The sequence below is a fragment of the Trachemys scripta genome, chromosome 12 (assembly GCF_013100865.1).
Source record: "Trachemys scripta elegans isolate TJP31775 chromosome 12, CAS_Tse_1.0, whole genome shotgun sequence".
Taxonomy (NCBI): domain Eukaryota; kingdom Metazoa; phylum Chordata; order Testudines; family Emydidae; genus Trachemys; species Trachemys scripta.
Genome location: NC_048309.1, coordinates 39,601,855 through 39,623,391, shown reverse-complemented (window position 1 = coordinate 39,623,391; position 21,537 = coordinate 39,601,855). Strand labels below are relative to the sequence as shown.

The 21,537-nt window shown below is 41.4% G+C and overlaps 1 protein-coding gene and 1 pseudogene across 1 annotated transcript; one reads left to right on the top strand and one right to left on the bottom strand.

Moving 5' to 3' along the window:
• Positions 1 to 617: 617 nt before the first annotated feature.
• Positions 618 to 8,111, top strand: LOC117885452 (olfactory receptor 1019-like). The gene is made up of 3 exons (XM_034786756.1): positions 618 to 657; positions 7,082 to 7,163; positions 7,256 to 8,111. Exons 1-3 carry the CDS (start codon positions 618 to 620, stop codon positions 8,109 to 8,111), a joined length of 978 nt encoding a protein of 325 aa, XP_034642647.1.
• Positions 8,112 to 15,114: 7,003 nt separating this feature from the next.
• LOC117885451 lies at positions 15,115 to 15,772 on the bottom strand (annotated as a pseudogene).
• Positions 15,773 to 21,537: the final 5,765 nt, after the last annotated feature.

The window sequence follows — 21,537 nt, the reverse complement described above, 5'->3', positions numbered from 1 at the left end:
CCGGTTGGTGCCTTCTGTTTGCCATATACAGCACCTTTTTCTCCACCTTCACAATGAACACGAGTCTGGCTCTCAGTAGGTGATGATCGCTACCGATATTGAATGATGGCACTACAGAAATATCCTGCATGATGCGTCATCTATCGATCAGAAAATAATCAATTTCAAGGAATGGTCTTCGAAAATTGTCTCATGCTATTTGAAGTCATCGTGTATTGGGGTGCTTTACCTCCGATTGAACCGAAACAGCACTCTCAAATTCATCCAGATCTATGCTCCCACAAGTGCATGCGAAGATGATGATGTGACTCAAGCAGTGTCTCGCCCCATTAGATAGTACAACAGTCCATCAAGCTTCCATACACAGGCTAGAAATCCCTTTAGCCTAGCAGTACTTCCCCAAGTCCAGTCTTCGTTCCTCAGGTGTTTCCAAGTGTTCTCTTGTGTGGGGAGTGGGCTGCTGTGTCACTTCCCCACTTTATAGTTTATTCCATATGGAAGAAATCCCTTGGTTTCAAGCCAATTTCCCAGCCCAGTTTATGGAAAAACACAGGTACCAAAATGGAGTTCAGTATCATATGATCTGGTCACAAGCCCTTGCCTGCTGCCAATGAGTCATGGCAGCCATTGTCCATAGGCTGACTGAAGCATCCACAGGTGAGGATAAGCTCTTCCATGGTCCATTGTCTTTGTTGCTGGTCCATTAGCACAGTTGTATCTGAAAGGCTAGTGGTGGGTGTTTCCAACTTCACAACATCTTGCAGTAACACACATATAGCAAAGCTTCACATACAATGACAGCACATACAATCCAATGGGTTATTAATGTTCAACAGATCAAGACTTTTAGAATGATACTTCACAAGGCATCTTTTGTACAAAGCATATCATAATTATATAACAATGGTGAATGTGGGGGTGCCAGGGTGTTGCTTTGGGGCACAAAGTGTCACAGTCCCCCTATATCTGAGGGGAGAAAGGATTTATATAGGGGTGTCCCAACTCTTGGCAATGTGGCCAAACCACTGACCTGTGTAATATTCTGATGTAGCCCTCCCTCAGTCTCTACTGTTGAAGCTGCTCCACTGTCAATGAAGCAGGAAAACTAGACTAGACTCCAGGTCTCCCACCTCAGAGATGAAGGCCCAAGCTATCCAGTTTTTTTCTGGCTCAATGACTTTTCAATTATTTAGCACACAGTGGAACAGCTTCAACAGGAGAGCTTTCCATTGGAATATCCCATATCTCAGTGGTTAGCACACTGTCCTGAAAGGTGTGAGAGACCCTGGCTCAGATCTTTGTTTTTCCTTTTAGGGAGAGCAGGGAGTGAACCTTGTTATGATAACTGGGGCTAAAAATTTACCCTAACTTTGAACATAACTGTAAAAATTATCAATGTTAATTATCAATTATCAAAATGTCTTGCGTCTGTTGAAGTGGGCATTCGCCCACGAAAGCTTATGTTCCAATACTTCTGTTAGTCTTAAAGGTGCCACAGGACCCTCTGTTGCTTTTTGTAAAAATTATGTGAAAGTTCATAAGATGTCACAATAACCTATAATAACAATCTTTGATGGGAGAAGGTTTGAAAGGGAGACAGAAAGACTGAATTGGTCTAAACAAAAAGCTCTTGTTGATCTAATTCACGGACTGCTGAAATCATGCTTGCTAAAAACAAGAGATGTGGAGCCATAAATTAGTGAACCAAAATTGGTGTGTTGGATATTAGGCCTAACTGGTGAACAAAATAATAAGGGGATGGGCTATTCCACCCATTGCTCCCCTTTCTGAGTCGTTAAAGAAAGAAGAGGGGGAAGGAAGAACTGACGGAGGCTACTGGAGCAAATTTCATCATCATAACTGCCATCCCTAACATTTTCATCATCATAACTGCCATCCCTAACATTGCGCTTCCTTTGTCCTCATCCTGAGAGATGTCTGGACCAGACCAGGCCAGAGAAAGGGACACAGATGAGTCCAACACCTCCACCAGCTCCAGCTGAATCCCACAGGCTGGCTGCAATTAAAGGATATTAACAGAGCAGCAATACCAATACCTCCAGCTCATCTCAACCAACTTCTTTTCTTTCACCAAAAAGGACAGTTATTACCATCTTCAATACCGTCTGCGAACTGTCAAACAACAGGTGTTTTTTCCTTCTTCTATAAACTCTCTTCAGCTAAAGGGAAAGGGAACAAATGATGTTGTTAAAATGAAAGCTTTATTTAATACTTTATACTGAGCATGCCTATTGGATCAGGTCCTGCACACTAAATAGGTCTTTGCCTGCCTATCTTATGCCAGTTCACCTATCATACTGGGGCTTATGTGGGAGTTAGGTGTCTGGACTCCTAGAGTGAGCCAGGACTGCCCATACCCAGTGGCAGAAACAGAGGTGCCTAGGGAAATTTGACCCTGAAAACTTAGGCACCAAGTTTTTGGCCGGAGTTTTGTGGGTTGCAGTGAAGGCTAAAACAGGGATTTAGGTGACTGAGTCACATTGTGAGTCACTTAAGCACCTGTATGCTTAACTGTAGATCTTCATGTTTGGAAATTTTAGCCTAAGGAAATTTCCCCAGATAGCAAAAAGAATGTAGCCACCATCTGTTGGCACAGATATAGATCTGCTGACAGAGAAATAAACATCTAGTGAAAGAAACATATATTCTTTATTATATACAAGTAAAAATCCCAAATGAGGTCAGGAGTCCATTCTCCTAGTCATTGTATATACATATTTTATATACTCCAAAAACCTTCTAATCTAAGATTTATCAAAGACACTTAGGGCAGTTAAGTGCCCAACTGCTATTGAAAATAAATTAGATTTTGTAGATGCATAAATTTTGGGGTCAGAAGGAATCATGAAAATCATCTACTTCTGACCACCTGCATAGCACAGGCTAGAGATTTTCACCAAGAAATTCCTTCACTGAGCTTGTTACTTGTGGTTAAGATAGAGAATATAACTGTAGAAAGCTGAGTGCTTAACTCCCTTAGGGGCCTTTAAAAATACCAGTCTAAATAAATAAGAAAGAACGGAAAGATGATTATCTCCATTTTAAAGATGGGTAAACCAAGGCACAGAAAACCAGATTTGTAAAGGTACTTGGAGGGATTTTCAATAGCATCCGGGTGTCTAAAACTCATTGGTTCCAATGGGTGTTTGGCACCTAGTTACTTTTGAAATCCCACTAGGTGCCTAAATACCTTTACAAATCTGCCTGAGTGACTTGTTCAAAGACACAAAGAGGATCTGCTTCAGATGGATAGAATTGAGCTAAGGTTTTCTGACCTCCACTCCACTGCTTTAACCACAATCCAGGTGTGTTCCTTTTCAGGTTCAAAGCACTGGAAGATATGCTATAGACTTCAGTGAAAGGATAGCTCAAGGCCTTGATGGTGAAATACCATTAACTTTTTAACAATGCCCACTGGGAAACCTTAGAAAGTTACATGATCAAGGTTGTTGACATTTAAAATTAGATAGGAGAAAGCACATGAGGATTCTGTAGGAAACAGTCCTTCTACTGAGTCAAGAGAATGGGCAAGACACTCAAGGGAGTCTTAACCATCACTTACGTCTGTGGGTCTATAATTTATAAATGCTCCTTGAATCAACTCTTTGCAGATTAAGCAGAACAACTATTCTGCAGCAATCTGTGTCATCAGAAATGTGAGGAGACCAATTAGAACATCTCCAAGGCTTGGGAGAAAGGACAACCACCAGAAGGTTTTCAGAAACTGAATTTTTCAAGGTCTGTTTTCTTTGGGAGATCTGCTGCCTCATGGAAAGCACATGGTGACTGGAGCATGTAGGTAAGTGTATGTCAGAAAGAAACAATTTGTTTAATATCGGAATACGTGACCCCCTGCACGAAAACACCAAGGTGCAGAACAGTGTCTATCCTTTCTCTGTGAAAAGTACAGACCGTAGTTAACATTTCATTTATAGTTTCATTGACAAAAAAAGTACAGCGAGGGATGAAAAATAATTTGATTTGAAGAAGTAGAAGTGCAGTTCATAATTTTGCAGAGAATATGTATTTAAGACCCCAGTTATGCAAAGACATATAGGTGTTTTGCTTTCAAACTCTGGCAAATCTGTTTGATTTTCCCATATATCTGAACATATTTAAAATATTTTATGAATTAATTAGTGCTTATCAAAAAAATAGAAAACATTGTGAGGAAATGCATAATTTGAAAGATTTTTGTTAATTGATTTCTTTGTTTTTATGGTGTGATTTTCCATTTTTTACATTTTCAGTGAAATTAAAAATATTCTGTGCTTGTGAAAGGATTTTTAAAACATTTTTAAAAGAACAAAGAAGAAATAAATCTCTTTCTCAAAAGTAAGATGGAAAAAATTTTCACACAGGAAGGGATTAAAATTGTTCCACTTTCATATGAAAAATATTTTTAAAAATTTGAATTTGAAAGATAAAACAAGTTTTGCTTTAGAATTTCAATTAATGTTTAGATTTATTTCTGTGAGGTGTGAAATGGTAAATCCCCATTGTACAGATGGCAAAGTGAGGTACCAATGCTGAGAAATTTTCAAAGGGGACTAAAAGAATCATAGAAGATTACGGTTGGAAGAGACCTCAGAAGGTCATCTAGTTGAACCCGCTGCTCAAAGCAGGATCAACACCAACTAAATCATCCCAGCCAGGGCTTTGTCAAAACAGTCCTTAAAAAGCTCTAAGGATGGAGATTCCGCCACCTCCCTAGGTAACCCATTCCAGTGCTTCACCACCCTCCTAGTGAAATAGTGTTTCCTAATATCCAACCTGACCTCTCCTACTGTAGCTTGAGACCATTGTTCCTTGTTTCGTCATCTGCCACCACTGAGAACAGCTGAGCTCCATCCACTTTGGAACCCCCATTCAGGTAGTTGAAGGCTGATATCAAATCCCCCCTCACTCTTCTCTTCTGCAGACTAAACAAGCCCGGTTCCCTCAGTCTCTCCTTATAAGTTATATGTCCCAGCCCCCTAATCATTTTTGCTGCCCTCTGGTGGTCTCTCTCCAATTTGTCCACATTCTTTCTGAAGTGGGGGGCTGAAAACTAGATGCAATGCTCCAGACGTGGCCACACCTGTGCCGAATAGAGGAGAATAATTACTTCCCTCAATCTGCTGGCAATGCTCCTACTAATGCAGCCCAATATGCCTTTAGCCTTCTTGGCAACAAGGGCACACTGCTGACTCATCCAGCTTCTCATCCACTGTAATCTCCAGGTCCTTTTCTGCAGAACTGCTGCTTAGCCAGTTGGTCTCCAGCCTGTAGCTGTGCATGGGATTCTTCCATTCTAAGTGCAGGACTCTGCTCTTGTCCTTGTTGAACCTTATCAGATTTCTTTTGGCCCAATCCTCCAATTTGTCTAGGTTACTCTGGACCCTATCCCTACCCTCCAGCGTATCTATCTCCCCCCCAGCTTAGTGTCATCTGCGAACTTGCTGAGGGTGCAATCCATCCCATCAACCACATAATTAATAAAGATGTTGAACAAAACTGGCCCCAAGACCAACCCCTGGGGCACTCCACTTAATACCGGCTGCCAACTAGATATCAAGCCATTCATCACTACCCATTGGGCCCGACAATCTAGCCAGCTTTCTTTCCACCTCACAGTCCATTCATCCAATCCATTCTTTTTTAATTTGCTGACAAGAATATAGTGGGAGACCGTGTTGAAAGCTTTGCTAAAGTCAAGATATATCACATCGACTGCTTTCCCCATATCCACAGAGCCAGTTATCTCATCATAGAAGGCAATCAGGTTGGTCAGGCATGACTTGCTCTTGGTGAATCCATGTTGACTGTTCCTGATCACCTTCCTCTCCTCCAAGTGCTTCAAAATGGTTTCCGTTAGGATCTGGTCCATGATTTTTCCAGGGACTGAGGTGAGGCTGTAGTTTCCTGGGTTCTCCTTCTTCCCTTTTTAAAAGATGGGCATGATATTTGCCTTTTTCCAATTGTCTAGGACCTCCCCTGATCACCACAAGTTTTCAAAGATAATGGGCAATGGCTGTGCAATCACATCAGCCAATTCCCTCAGCACCCTCAGATGCATTAGATCTGGACCCAGGAACTTGTACATGTCCAGCTTTTCTAAATAGTCCTTAACCTGTTCTTTCACCACCGAGGGCTGCTCACCTCCTCTTCATCCTGTGTTGCCCAGGGCAACAGTGTGGGAGCTGACCTTGTCTGTGAAGACCAAGGCAAAAAAAGCACTGAGTACTTCAGCTTTTTCCAAATCATCTGTCACATTGTTCCTGCACCCTCAGTGAGGCTTCTTTAAAATACAGCCAGCTTTCCTGGACTCTTTTCCCACTCATATTAGCCTCCTAGGGGATCCTGCCCAACAGTTCCCTAAGGGAGTCAAAGTCTACTTTTCTGAAGTCCAGGATCCATATTTTGCTACTCTCTTTTCTTCCTTTTGTGAGGATCCCAAACTCAACCATCTCAGGGTCACTGCTGCCCAAGTTGCCCAGGGAATAAGGAATTAATCCATCCATACTGAGGAAAACGCTTAAACATTTGTTTAACTTTAAGCATGCACTTTCTCTCCTGAATCAAGATTGATTACAGAATGTGCTTGTAGAGTTTTTTGGGCAGAAAAATGTCCACCAGCCCTGATAAGAAGTTACCATTTTAACAGGAGCTTTAAACCTTTATTTTAAAAGAATCTGTCATTAAGATGGAAAAATATCAAAACAAAGAATATGAACTTTGGGTAGCTGCTGAATTTCCATGGTAGATTGATGTAAATTAGGACTGTGCAGCCAGAATAAATATTGAACATCAAGTGTTATTATTTATGTTGTTACATGTGAATATATCTAAAAGTAATAATGATAATAATAATAATAAACGTAAGTGCTTAAGGCTTAATTATGTTCCAAAGAGCTTGATAGACAGAAATGCTCCCTGAACTACAGAATGTGGTCCGAAAAGGAAGAGATGGTGGAACATATGTTTAGCATACATATACCTTCTCTCCGTTCCACTGTCTTGTATTATCCGCATGTTGTTTTTAACTGAATATATTCATCTTATTTGTCCCTGCATGCAGGTAAAGTGATAGACATGAACAATCAAAGCACAGTGACAGAATTCAGACTCCTGGGCCTCTCGAGCTTCCCAGAAATGCAGCCATTACTCTTCATGAGCTTCCTGATTATCTACCTGCTGACTTTGGCTGGCAACCTCTCCATTTGCTTGGCTATCTGGGNGAAATGCAGCCGTTACTCTTCATGAGCTTCCTGATTATCTACCTGCTGACCTTGGCTGGCAACCTCTCCATTTGCTTGGCTATCTGGGTGGATACCACTCTCCACACTCCTATGTACTTTTTTCTGATCAACTTGTCTCTCTTAGACATCTCGTACTCTTCCGTCACTCTCCCCAATATGCTAGTGACGTTGGTTGCCAAGATTAAATCTCTTTCCTTCTCCAGTTGCATGGCCCAGCTGTACTTTCTCATCTCCTTTGCTGGATCTGAATCTTTGCTTCTTGCCCTGATGGCTTATGACCGCTACATGGCAATATGCCAGCCTTTGCACTACACAACCATCATGAACCACAGGACTTGTATGTGCTCTGCCATTGCTATATGGATAGGTGGTTTTGTCTACTCAATGTTACATACGTTCTTCATAGCCAGGCTACCTTTCTGTGGTCCCAATGAAATCAATCACTTCTTCTGTGAGATCCCTCCTTTGATCAAATTGGCCTGCATGGACACCTATTTTAATGAGGTGCTGGTTTTTCTGCTCAGTGGAGCAGTAGGTGGAAGTTGCTTCCTGTTGATTTCCACATCATACACTTACATACTATCCACCATCATGAAAATCCACTCAGCCCAGGGCAGACGCAAAGCCTTCTCAACTTGTGCTTCCCACCTCCTCACCGTCCTGCTGTTCTATGGCCCGGGTTTCTTCACCTACCTCTCCCCCTCCTCCAGCTACTCCATGGATATTGGGAAAGTGGTCTCTGTGTTTTATACTGTGGTCACACCCATGCTAAACCCAATGATCTACAGCCTCAGGAACAAGGATGTGCAAGCTGCCTTCAAGAAAGCCATGGGAAGGAGTAGGAAATAGCCATGAAGAGGGAGCCAGTTCTTTCTTTAAATGCAACAACATGTTGCCAAAAAAAGGGCTCCCTAAATTATTTGGCAGCTGATTGAGCACCAGGATTCACAGTAGGAATGGAGGGAACTTGACTTTTTCTTCAGTTACCTCAGCCCCAACTCTGGTGCATTCCCATTTAGTATTAATACCAATCAAAGACATTCCCATCCATTATGGCAGTGTACCAGTCCATTCCCACTCGCCAAAGACATTGATTTATTACAATAACCCCACTCACCCAATCTAAGGGCTTAAAATATTCCCAGCCACCACATCCACAAGAGAGGCACCATTCCATCCATGACTCTGATCTTGTGAGATCATTCTAGACTCATGAACCATTGCTGTGAAAGTTTAGTAGCATATATCTCATGTACTTTGTACTGAAAACACCCTGGGAACTTTATGATTGTTAAATTATTTCTGTAATTAAATAATTAATTTTGTTTGGTCTGAGCATGTGCATTGCTGACTTACTCTGTGGAGCCAGACACCTAAGCCCCAGTCTGATTTATGAACTGGGGGAAGATAGGATTGTTAGAGGGCTTTCCCTTCACCCCTCCTCTGAGATTGGCTTAAAATCCTGAGTTGTTATCTATCTATCTATCTAGATATTGTCAGTATCAGAAACAACATATGAAATGCATGTGGCAATTGGGCCATGTAACCTCCTATGTGTGCAGTCTCCCTCGGATAGCCAATGAAATTGTTGCATGCAAATTAGCCATAGTGTAAGGGTGGTGGTTGGTTGAGTTAGCGCTGAAATCCCAGTGTTCTAGGACTCTGGGCATGGCATAGATACATGCCTTATGGTAGCTGTACATCAGATAGGTGTAATTTGCAAAGTCAAAATGGCTGAGAACTTAAAAAATGGATGATAACAGACCACAAATCCACTGGTGATTGAACCTTGTGGTATTCTGAACAAAATGAGACCTGTGATATGTTTTGACAATCCTGGAATCTAATTATATACATAATTATGGAGTTCTTTGTAAATGCCTTCCATTTCTTTCTTTCTTTCTTTCTTTCTTTCTTTCTTTCTTTCTTTCTTTCTTTCTTTCTTATGAAAACAGAGTTTGACTTAACCCCCTGACTCCTGGAGTACATTTTACTATTTTGTTTAGTAATCCTTTAGAGTGTATTATTTTACACCCTACACCTCTAATTAAGGTCACAACCAGTGTCTCACTATATAGCTGATGTTGAATGTCCCCCTTGAAAATAGGTAGTAATAATAACAACAATAAACTCCCAACAAGTAACATCAAACAAAAACATGAAACACACAAAAACCCTCAAGCCTTTACCTTTTTATTGTTAAATTGCACTGACAACTGGCCTTAGTACTCAACACTTCAGGTAAAATTAACAGTAAAAGTGTCAAAAGCACTTATGACCAGATTTTGAAAGGTATTTTGGCACCCAAAGATGCAGGCAGCTGCCTAATGGGATTTTTCAAATCATTGAAGGTCCAGGTTGTTCAAGTGAGTTTGGCACCTAAATATTTTTTAAAAATCTGGATCTAGATACCTAACTCCTATTGGGAGCTTGGTGCCTAGGCACTTTTGAAAATCTCCCTAGGTGCTTTCTGCATTTTCAGACACCTACATACTTTAAAACAGGCATTAATTCCAAATCACTTTTTAAAATGGGACTTGGATGCTTTTGAAAATTTACCCTAGAAGCTTTAAAAGGTCTCCTTTTTAATGTTTATTTGTCTACCCTTTCCATCTCTCCTTCTAGCAGCCCAAAGAAACTACATTTAATTCAATGTAATGCAACTAATTAATGTAAATACAATTTTGAGATTGGCTTCTGTAATAGAGAACTAGCCACAGTGGTAACTGCTTTAGACAACTGTCTTACTACATGGTTTTCTAGAGGTGACAAGTACATAGGCTCATTTACCAATGGCAGAAAGACTCAGCAGCAAAAGCATCACACACATCATATTTACATAATATCTATTGTGAGCATTGTTGAGAGTAAAGAAAACATGAAAAATCAATAGTCAAAATATAGTACAATCCTTGAATTTGCAGATCACACCCATAATTGGGAAGTTCTATTCTTGTCCATCAGTTCTGATATCTATTAGACACCCAGAGAGGGAAAAAATGTTCTCCGTGTAAGAGAATGTACTATGGAGGCAGCAGTTGTGTTTCCATAATCACCATTGTGTTCCAATTTGCACTAATGGCATGGCTAAACTCTGTCTGTTAACCAGTTTAAATACTGTTTTTGACTTTAAAAAATGTTACATTGCTCTTCATAGGCTCATTGAATTTTCAGTATTTTTTCAATATTTAATTATTTTTATATTAAAACATCCTTTAAATACAACTATTTTGAAACTCAATATATGCTGGTCAGAGCAATTGCTTTGGCTTAAATAAACTCACTAGGTTCAATTTTGGCATAATAATTAAGGCTAACTGAAACATAAAACTTGGGAAACTCAAAACCATTAAAAGGAAATACTCCCCCCCACACACAAGTAATTAAACTGTGGAACTCATTGCGCATTAAATGGTTCAGGCCAAGATCTTAACAAGAGTCAAAAAAAGATTGGACAATTTGATGGATATCAAGAAAATCCAGGGTTAAGTGATAATCACATACATTTTGGAAGGGATATTAAATTTCATGCTTCAGCGCTTACACCAGTCTCTAATTATTAGAGATTCAAGATGATACGTAATGTAGGGAACTGATTATCCTTCAGCTGTCTATGGCTGGTCCTTACACCTGCCTCTGCTGCATTTGGTTCTATCCACAGTTGGAATCAGGATGCTGGATTAGATGCATAACTTGATAATTACTATGTCAATTTCTGTCAATTCCTATACTTCTATTGCATAATCAACAACAAAACAGCAAAATAATCTGCATTTAAAAGGAGATATGAATTACTCACTTCTGTGAAAAGTCTGAGAATTAGGAGGAAGGACTATAAAACACTTCCTTGTTGGGTATTCTGCTGCCCTTTCACCCACTGGAGTTTGATAGCACAGCCACTAAGTAATAATGGGTAAGTGATCACAAAGGGGTTTTTAAACATGGCGGGGGGGCTACTGGGTCACAATATACCCCAGATAATTTCTGAGTGAGTAAACACAATGCGGTATGCAGAACAGGTACTGAGCTGGATTTATTCTCCCAGACTAGCAATCTCTTTCTTTATTGAATGGGAGAGAGAAGATTGCTCTGTGATTTCAGTATGCTGTTATCTAGGGCTGATTGAAATTTTTCCATCAAAAACAGTTTTTCAGTGGAAAATTGGGTATTCACCCTCATAGGGGGCTAGAGCCCGGACCCAGTCATCTACACAGCAATGAAACAGTCCCACAGCCTGAGACCCATGAGCTTGCATCAGCTGGCACAGACCAGCCATGGGTGTCTAGTTGCTGTGTAGATATACCCTGAGAGTTCTAGCAGCATAGAGACAACAATTTCTTAACATGGATTTTTATTCCTTGCACTTAGAGCTCAAGCTGATGAGGTGAGTGCTTGTGTGTGTGTATGGGGGCGGGGGAGACGGGCAGGGGCAAGCAATCCACAAAGTCTTTGGTCCACTGATGTTCCACAATGGCTTGTTTGGTGTCTATGTACCTTCCTTTGTTGGAGAGGAGATGACACTTCTTGTGGTAAACTCCTATTTCACACTTGGTAATGCTCCTTTCTTGACAGTTTCAGGGCAAACACTTTTACAGTTACTGAGCAAACGCTTAAATATTAAACACTGAGAACATGGATACAGACATTATAAGTGAGCTTAATGCAGGCAGCAATTCACAAGCATTGCACATCTTTATAAATCTAATACCTATTTAACAATACTAATGCATGGGTGAACCTGACTCGTCTCCAGCTGGACATTCATCTGTGTTCAGTGAGGCCTTGGCATGAGCTGACACCTGGTCTGCCAGTGTCACAGTTTGCATCCTGCATCATTTTTCTCTTTAGAGCGATGGGTCTGAGCTTTCACACTCCCCTTCTTCCCCCAAAACATATGGGTGTAAACCTGAGACTCGATTCTCCCACAATGAACTCAGTTCTGTAATTCTAATTCACTAAAGTTTAACTTAATTCAATATATTTCCTTCAAGATATGTATCAGAATTACAGAAACAGAACAAAACCAGTCTACATTCTCCTAACAAAGCCCAGATCCCTCTATGTGTCTGTATGATACTCAGGGCTTGTCTACACTGTGGACACTATAGCAGCATGTACGGTGACATAGCTATGCTGGCATAACCCTATAGCGTAGACTCAGCTTACCGCAATGGAAGAGAATTTCCACCATTGTAGGAACAACACCTCTCTGAGTGATGGTACCTATGTTGATAGCTAGGTTCTTCCATTGACTTAGCAACTGTCTTTCTCAAAGAGGTGAATTACCTGAATAGATGGGGAAAAAATCTCTTCCATTGATGTAGAAAGCATCTATACTATTGTGCTGCAGTACCATAGCTGTGCCACTGGAGCAGTTGTAGTGTGGAAATACACTAAGTCCCTTGATGGGTTTGGGCCTAGGTGTCTCACCTGTCTAAATACTTGTGAAAATTTGTCCTTAAATGGTGGTAGAGTAAGTGTATCACAGTCTGGCCCTTTATGATTATGGTTATTATTATTGCTGTTTTTTACAATGCTATGCCTGTGACAAGCAGCAAACTTCTCCAGGTGCTGTGATCACTCAGCCATCAACATGTGGAGACCAACACCCAGCTAAATTGCATGAATCCTCTCTAAGCCACTCCTGAGTTGTATGAAGAGAGGCACCAACAAATCACCCTAGCTCCCAGCCTTGCAACCAAGAAATATACCTCTTACACTGCTCAAGTCTCCCTTGGACAGTGCAAGCTCATTAATTAGTTCACCTTTCTGACAAAGGGTAGTGGACATGCACCAATCCGTGTGAACCTGAGCTGAGATTCCCCAAGCACTTCAACCAAAAACACACTGTTTTAGATAAAATATAAAACAGATTTATTAACTACAGAAAGGTAGATTTTAAGTGATTGTAAGTAGCAGGCATAGACATCAAAGTTGGTTACATAAGAAATAAAGAATAAAATTGCAGTCTAAATTCTACAGACTAAGCAAGATTTGAATCAAGCAGTTTTTCACCCTAATAGATGTTACAGGCAGTTTACAGTTCTTATTACACAAGCAGGATCCCCTTTCCAGCCGGGAACCAATCTTCCAAACGATCTTCCAGATGTTGAGATGCGGGAGGGAACAGGCCAAGTGATAATGCCACTGTCCCTCTTTTATATTCTTCCAGCTGCTATAAAGATCCTTGCTGAGATGTGGGGGTCAGGCAGCCCCCATTGGGTACATGGTCTTTCTGAGGAGTCTCTTGGAGAGTTGATCCTTTGATAAGCCATCAACACATGTCTGGCTGGTCCTGATGTAAATCTGTCTTGTCAGATGCTCCTTTGTTGCCACTGAAAGGTGGGCTATGGGTATCTCTCAACCTCATAATGTATTTCAGTAACACACACATAGCAAAACTCCATAACTTCAGGTACAACTTCAGGTAACACACATAATTCAAAAGGATATTAATGTTCACCAGATCATGAGTTCTCAAATGATACCTCACGACGGATGCATTGTACAAAACACATCATAATCACATCACAGTGGTGAATATGGGGCTCCAGGGCACTACTTTGAGGTACAGAATGTCACAGGGCCCAATCGGGTAGGCAAGCTCGGAGCATGCCGGTGAGACCGGGCCCTGTAGCAATAGTGTAGTCAAGAGTAAACATGGGTAAATGGAGTTTACCCAGTTCTCATTTGGGGAATATGGACTTTAGTTAGGTTAGGTTATCCCTTCTTTATTTACCAAGTCATCACTGTGAGGTAGGTGGAGGAACACCTATCTTTCCCCATTTCTGAATCACTCTGTGTCTTAGGCATCCAGATGCCTGGCATGGGGCATCAATGTATGTGAAAAAATGTAGGTGCTGAACAAGTTTAGGTGGAAGTTGAGCAGGGGGGTTGTAAATTCCAGTGTGGCTTGATTCTGGGATTTAGGTGCCTAAAGTGGCAGTGAGGTGCTTATGTCCTTTTGTGAATCTAGCCCACAGCATCTAGTATAAGAACTCTACTCTACAGATGGATCTAAAAGAGAATCCATGGACCAAAGATCTTACAATTTTATTAAGAAGAAATTTAATAGCTGAGTGAAACAAATGTAGGAGAACAGGACAGCAGTACTACAAGGCTGTTTAGATTTCTATAGATGAACTGTGAGAAGAATTTCTCAATAGAAAAATAGGGCTCAGATTGCCAGGTGGTGTAACTTAGCATAGTTGAGCTGGACTCAGCGAATCATATCTCCAGTAGGTATAAATAGATATAACACAAATGGAGACAAGAAACCTGATCCCTAGCTTTTCTATATCAGTGTAACTCCACTGAAGGCATGCCAGATGCCAGATCTACACCTGGTTTTACTTGGCATGGCTCTACTGAAAGCAATGTGACAGGTTGACACCTTGCATAAATCCATGTGGCCCAACTGGAGTCAATGGATCTTTTGCAAGCTACACCAGCTGAGGATCTTGCCCTGACAAACAGACATATCACATATTACCAATACATTTATAGGTACTTCTATTTCACTGCTAATAGTCAGCATGTCTTATGACTGAGATTTTCAAAGGTGGTTAAGGGATTTGATTTCAATGTGTGTTAGGCACCTAGATGCTTTTGAAAATCCCATATGCCCCACATATCTTTAAAAATCTGACCTTATGGTAGTTTTAAAAATCTCACCCTCAGACACCAAGTTCACATTAATCTCTTCCTATTTGCAATTTCTGAGCACTCTCCACACACTACTTTTCACTTCATTATTCTTCAGGCTGTAGATGATGGGGTTGAACATGGGAGTTAAGACATTGTACTGGATGGACACCGCCTTTTCCAGAATGAGAGAGTAGCTAGAGTCAGTTCATATGTAGCTTATAAACCCAATCCCATAGAACAAACCAACCACAATGAGTTGGGAGGTGCATGTGGAGAAAGATTTACATCTTCCCTCCTTGGAAGGTATCCTCAGGATGGTGGAGATGATGAACATGTAAGAGATCAGGGTTAACAGGAGGGAGAGCATCTCTAAAATCATAGTGAAGGCAAACAGCACCATTTCATTGATAAACATGTCAGTGCAAGAAAGTGGTCATAGAACCGGAAGCTCACAGCAGAAATGGTTAATTTCCTTTTGCCCACAGAAGTGTAAGTCGGTTACAAGGAGAGTGTTGACAAGGGAATTTAGCAAGCCAGCTATCCATGCGCCACCTGCCATCCACATACAGACCGGTTCACTCATCGTTTTCAAGTAATGCAGTGGCTCACATATGGCAGTGTATCTGTCATAAGCCATCACAGCCAGTAGGTAGCACTCTGTGGTAGCTAAAAAAAAAAAAGAAGAACAGCTGGGCAATGCACCCATGGACAGAAATTGTCTTCTTCTCTGCTAGGAAGCTCTCCAGCATTTTGGGGACTGTGACTGAGGAGCAACAGATGTCAAGAAAGGATAAGTTACTTAAGAAGAGGTACATGGGAGTGTGAAGGTGACGGTCAGCCCATATCACCAGCATTATCATCATGTTCCCCAAGAGAGTGATTAGGTAAATAGCTAAAAACACCAGGAAGAGGAAAATCTGAAGGTATGGTTCATTGGAAAGACCCAGGAAAGTAAATTCAGTCAGTGTGGTTTGATTCTCAATTAACATGTTCAGAATGGCGATAGACTGCAGTGATAGGAAAACCAAGAAATAAAGGTCAACAGTATCATTAATGGATGAAGAAACTGAGAAAGATGAGGGGAGATTTCATTTGGATCTTGGAAAGAACAGAGACCTTCTGCTTGTTCCTGAAGATACAACTGATGTCTGGAATGATATGAATGCTTCAAAAATAGTTCACTGGAATAAAATATTTCTTCTGCATTGTTGTGTTTGCTAATTCAGGACACTGACCTTTTGCAGGTATTGAGTCTTATTTTTTGTGGTTAATAGAATTTTAAACAGCATACAGGTCTTGTGAGGGTCCTCTGCACAGAGAAAAAAAATGTGTGTTCTGTGACTAGCCTACTGAATTATAAAAAGAAATTGAGAAAAGTGAATTTTAATCATATAGGAAAGAATGTTTGGATGATGCAATTTTCCAGCTCAGATTTTGTCTTTTGTTTACATTAAAAATAAATAAATGAAGGATTATGCTGGTCCAATAAGGAGACAGAAACAGGAACATATGACCAATGCGAGTCCAATCAAAGCTAAACAACCATTCAAATAAATACTACATCTTTGCAATTGAGAAGATACCTGAGTACAATTCCCAATTAGAAAACAAGGAGCATTTTTTCCTAATAAATTATGCAGTCATAAATATTCACTCACTTCAAATGAGTTTGTCAGATTTAGATGAGATATCTAAAGATGGGTGGATGGATGGATAGGTGAATTTGCCAGGTTGCCAGATAGATGCATGGGTGTATAAGGGGATAGATAGATAGATAGATAGATAGATAGATAGATACTAATTCTACCAGTATTTAATGGCTATGATATTCCAAGGGACCTGAGGGGGAGGTAGAAGCCCAATTGCAATGGACTCAATGGGACTTGGACACCTAATTCTCTTAGGCACCTTTAAAAATCTCAGCCATTTTAACCTCATCCCCTTTGCTGAATTAATTCTAGACTCCCTGTGACTTCCAATATGCCCTTTCTTTGTTCTCTACCTCTTTTCTACACCAAACAGAGATCATTTCTTTCCACAGCTCCTCAAGTAGAGAAGGGTGAACTGCATCCACCTTGGTGATAACCAGCTGTCTAAGTGAGGAGTTATCTAAGTCTTTAACAGCTGGCATTTCCCTTTGTTTCCTAATGCTTTGCTTTACCTTTCTCTGTCTATCAATCTATTTACCTCTCTTTCTCCCTCCCTCTCTGAATATTTATTTGTCCATCTGTTCATCCAGCTGTCTCTCTCTCTCTCTCTTTCTGGTCACCCCATACATATCTATCAATCCCTCTATCTATAAATCTGTTTGTTCATATTCTGTGCATCTTTCCCTTTTTGACACACAAACTCTTTTTTCTCTCTATATTGATCCATTCCCAGCCCCTCTCTCTCCCCCATTATTCATTTGTCTATCTAATCAACTATCTCTGACCTATCCATCTATCCATCCACCCAACCATCTATCATTTTTATATATTGCCTGCAACCATAACGTTTAAAAATGCGCTATGCAGCAATGAATTAGTTGTGGCATAGCTGAAATTGGGGACAGACAGAAGATCATTACATTATCAAATAAGGGATTACATGGACTGCATCTATTGAATATTGACAATTTTTAAAAGAAAATTTGCATGGAGGTCACAACTAGATTACTGTCCTTCCAACATAAGTAGCATTTATTCTCCCAATTAATCTCATTGAAGGCAATTGGCTGGTTCTCACTTGGTGTGAATCAGTGTTTTCCCATTAACTTTTAAATGCAGATAATTGATTCACACCAGCTGGGAATCTGGCCCCTGTGAGCATGAAAGGAGTTTGATTTATGAATTTGCCAGGTTGCCAGTTAGATTTTGAAGCTGAAATCTCACAAACTAGATTTGGCAATATATTAGAATCCAATAGGATAACCCCTCTTATTGAGTCCAGGGAGAATTTGCTTACTAGTTTAATGCTGGGGGTTTTTTTCAGGTCAACTTTTTAACTTAAGCTGTATTTCTCAAATCAGGACATTTGCTTATTCTCAACAAACCAACAATTCATTAATTCACTCAGAACCGCATTAATATTTAATCAATGGTCACCATTCAAATGTAATCACAAGCAATTGTGTGTACTTAACACAGAGATCAGTGCTGCAAGCTACTATCACAGACTAGAGTTGAAGCTCAGTAGTTACAGCAAAGAATAATGCAAATTGAGCTTATTTAGTCTGCAGAAGAAAAGAGTGAGGGGGGATTTGATAGCAGTATTCAACTACCTGAAGACGGGTTCCAAAGAGGATTGAGTTAGGCTGTTCTCAGTGGTGGCAGATGACAGAACAAGGAGCAATGGTCTCAAGTTGCAGTGGGGGGTGGTCAGGTTGGATGTTAGGAAACACTATTTCATTAGGAGAGTGGTGAAGCACTGGAATGGGTTCCCTAGGGAGGTGATGGAATCTCCATCCTTAGAGGTTTTTAAGGCCCAGTTTGACAAAGCCCTGGCTGGGATGATTTAGTTGGTGTTGAGTCTCTAACCATTGGACTAACGCTAAGAGTCACTAACCATTGGAATAATCATGAAGGATTCTCCATCCCTGGGAATTTTAAATTCAAGATCGGAATTTTTTTTAAGATGTGCTGTAGCACAAAGGGAATTATTTAGAGGAAGATGCATGGTCTGCATCATGATCACAGTGAGCCTTTCTGGCCTTGGAATCTATGAAATCTTTTGAAACACAAGGGCTTGCAAATGTAGCAGGAAGCTCTCCATCCTGAGTACCAAAAGAACTATGTAAATGTACGGAAGTCGGAAGGGAAAATGTGATTAGAAAAAAACGCTGAACCCAAAGGATGAATTATTTAACACAGGTTTTGTTTTGTTGCATGACATTTGGGAGCTCTTCACACTTCACAGTCAAAGCGTGTTCTTGTTGTATTTTAAGAGCAGTCATTAAAACTAAATCTCATTTTTTAATGGTGATACGGAAGCCAGGTTGTTATTTTTATTGCCTGATGCCAGCATTCGACCGGAAAAACATCTGTGAGTACAATTATCCCCATTTTAAGATGGAGAAGCTGAGGAATAGAGAGAGGAAGTGACTTGCTCAAGCCACGTAGCAGCTCAGGGTCAGAACTCAGAACTATGCCCTCCTTATCCATTGGAAAATAACCCACCATTGACTTCAGACTGAGATAATAGGGCAGCTCTTCAACCGCTGTAAATAGAATCATAGACTTTAAGGTTACAAGGGACCATTATGATCATCTAGTCTGACCTCCTGCACAATGCAGGTCACAGAATCTCACCCACCCACTCCTGTATCAAACCCCTGACCTATGTCTGAGCTATTGAAGTCATCGAATCATGGTTTAAGGCTTCAAGGTGCAGAGAATCCCCCAGCAAGTTACCCATGTCCCACGCTGCAGAAGAAATGAAGTGATGTAAACTGAAATCAAGAGAATGAAGCAGATTTACAACAGCTGGTGATCTCACCTATTAACTTCAGTGTTACCCCAGCTCAGCATCCTGCCCATAGATTAATTTAGGGCCCAGTTCTGTGAGGTTCTCCACTCTCTTTGAAATTCAATGAGGCATTTTAGATAATCCAAGCCTAAAGGCAGCGGGTCAGATTCTTCTCTCTTCACTCCCACTGGGTAGCACTCTGCTCTGTAAGGAATTCCTTCGGTTTCAGTGTGGGACAGATTCTGATCACCTGGTGGATACTGATTAGCAGCTCCCTCTGTGAATGTGGGACGACTTGCCCACTGAGGGATTACAGAATCAGTGTAAGTGGATCAGAGTCTGAGCCCAGCTAAAGGAATGCAGACATTCTGGATTTACACTGGTGTAACTGCTATCAAAATCATAGAATCATAGAATATCAGGGTTGGTAGGGACCTCAGGAGGTCATCTAGTCCAACCCCCCGCTCAAAGTAGGACCAATCCCCAACTAAATCATCCGAGCCAGGGCTTTAAATTAATGCAGATATCCTATCTCCTAGAACTGGAAGGGACCTTAAAAGGTCATCAAGTCCAGCCCCCTGCCTTTACTAGCAGGACCAAGTACTGATTTTGCCCCAGATCCTTAAGTGGGCCTTTCAAGGATTGAACTCACAACCCTGGGTTTAGTAGGCCAATGCTCAAACCACTGAGCTATCCCTTCCCCTAGTGAAATATTTTTTTCCTAATAGCCAGCCTAAACCTCCCCCACTGCAACTTGAGACCATTATTCCTTGTTCTGCCCCTTCATATTAAACCAGTCTCCTTGATTATCTCTGCGGAACCCTATCCTAGACAAAGACAGGTGTTGGGTCCAACCCCTGATCATCTGGCTCCCCAAAGGTGACATTCCCATCTCAGCCACCCAGTGCAGGTCAGAGATCCAACTATGGATTTTTCACTGGTGAAGAGAGAGGAAAGGCTGGGATTTTTTTAAAAAAGCCTCAGGGAGTTATGTAATCCAATCCCATTGCATTGGGTTGGAATTGGATGTCTAAATCCCTAAGGGCTTGTCTTCACTACCTGCCTGGATCAGTGGGTAGAAATCAATCTCTTGGGGATCGATTTATCGCATCTCGTCGGGGCACGATAATCGATCCCCGAATCGACGCGCGTACTCCACCAGCCCAGGTAGGAGTAAGCGCTGTCGACGGGGGAGCCGTGGTGGTCGATTTGCCGCCGTCCTCACAACGGGGTAAGTCGGATCAGATACGTCGAATTCAGCTACGCTATTCCTGTAGCTGAATTTGCATATCTGAAATCGATCCCTCCCCCCGTACTGTAGACGTAGCCTAAGACTCCTTTGAACATCTCAGAAGGTGGTGATGAGCTCTGGGAGCAGCATGGGAGATTCAGTAGGGGATGCTCTGTACTCAGAGTGAGTGCTCTCCACAATACTCCGGTGCAGCAGCAGGGGGTGCTGGGCTGCAAAAAGGAGGATGGAGGGGTCAGTCGGGGGTGCCGTGCCCTCATAGTCACACACTTAGCAGGACTTGCTCCCTCAAGCAGGGGGCAGCACATACCCATGCACAGGGCTCACACCCCTGCAAGGGGCAACAGGGAAACACATACACACACACACACAGTTTCCACTTTTCATAACATTCAGTTTAATAGCATTGTGTGACATTATACCCTAGCTGCTTTGCCCTACAGTGGTGTCTCATTTCAATGGTCAGTTGAAAAGAGAATCAAGTTAAACAAGTATGGATTGGATGACTGGACTATAAGATGGATAGAAAACTGGCTAGATTGTAGAGCTCAATGGGTAGTGATCGATGGCTCAATGTCTACTTTGCAGCCGGTATCAAGTGGTGTGCCCCTGGGGCTGGTTTTGTTCAATATCTTTATTAATGATCTGGCTGATGGGATGAATTGCACCCTCAGCAAGTTCACAGATGACACTAAGCCAGGGGAAGAGGTAGATATGCTGAAGGGTAGGGATAGGGTCCAGAGTGGCCTAGACAAATTGGAGGATTGGGCCAAGAGAAATCTGATGAGTTCAACAAGGACAAGTGTAGAGTCCTGCACTTAGGATGGAAGAATCCCATGCACCGCTACAGGCTGGGGATCGACTGACTAGGCAGCAGTTCTGCAGAAAAGGACCTGGGGATTACAGTGGATGAGAAGCTGGATATGAGTCAGC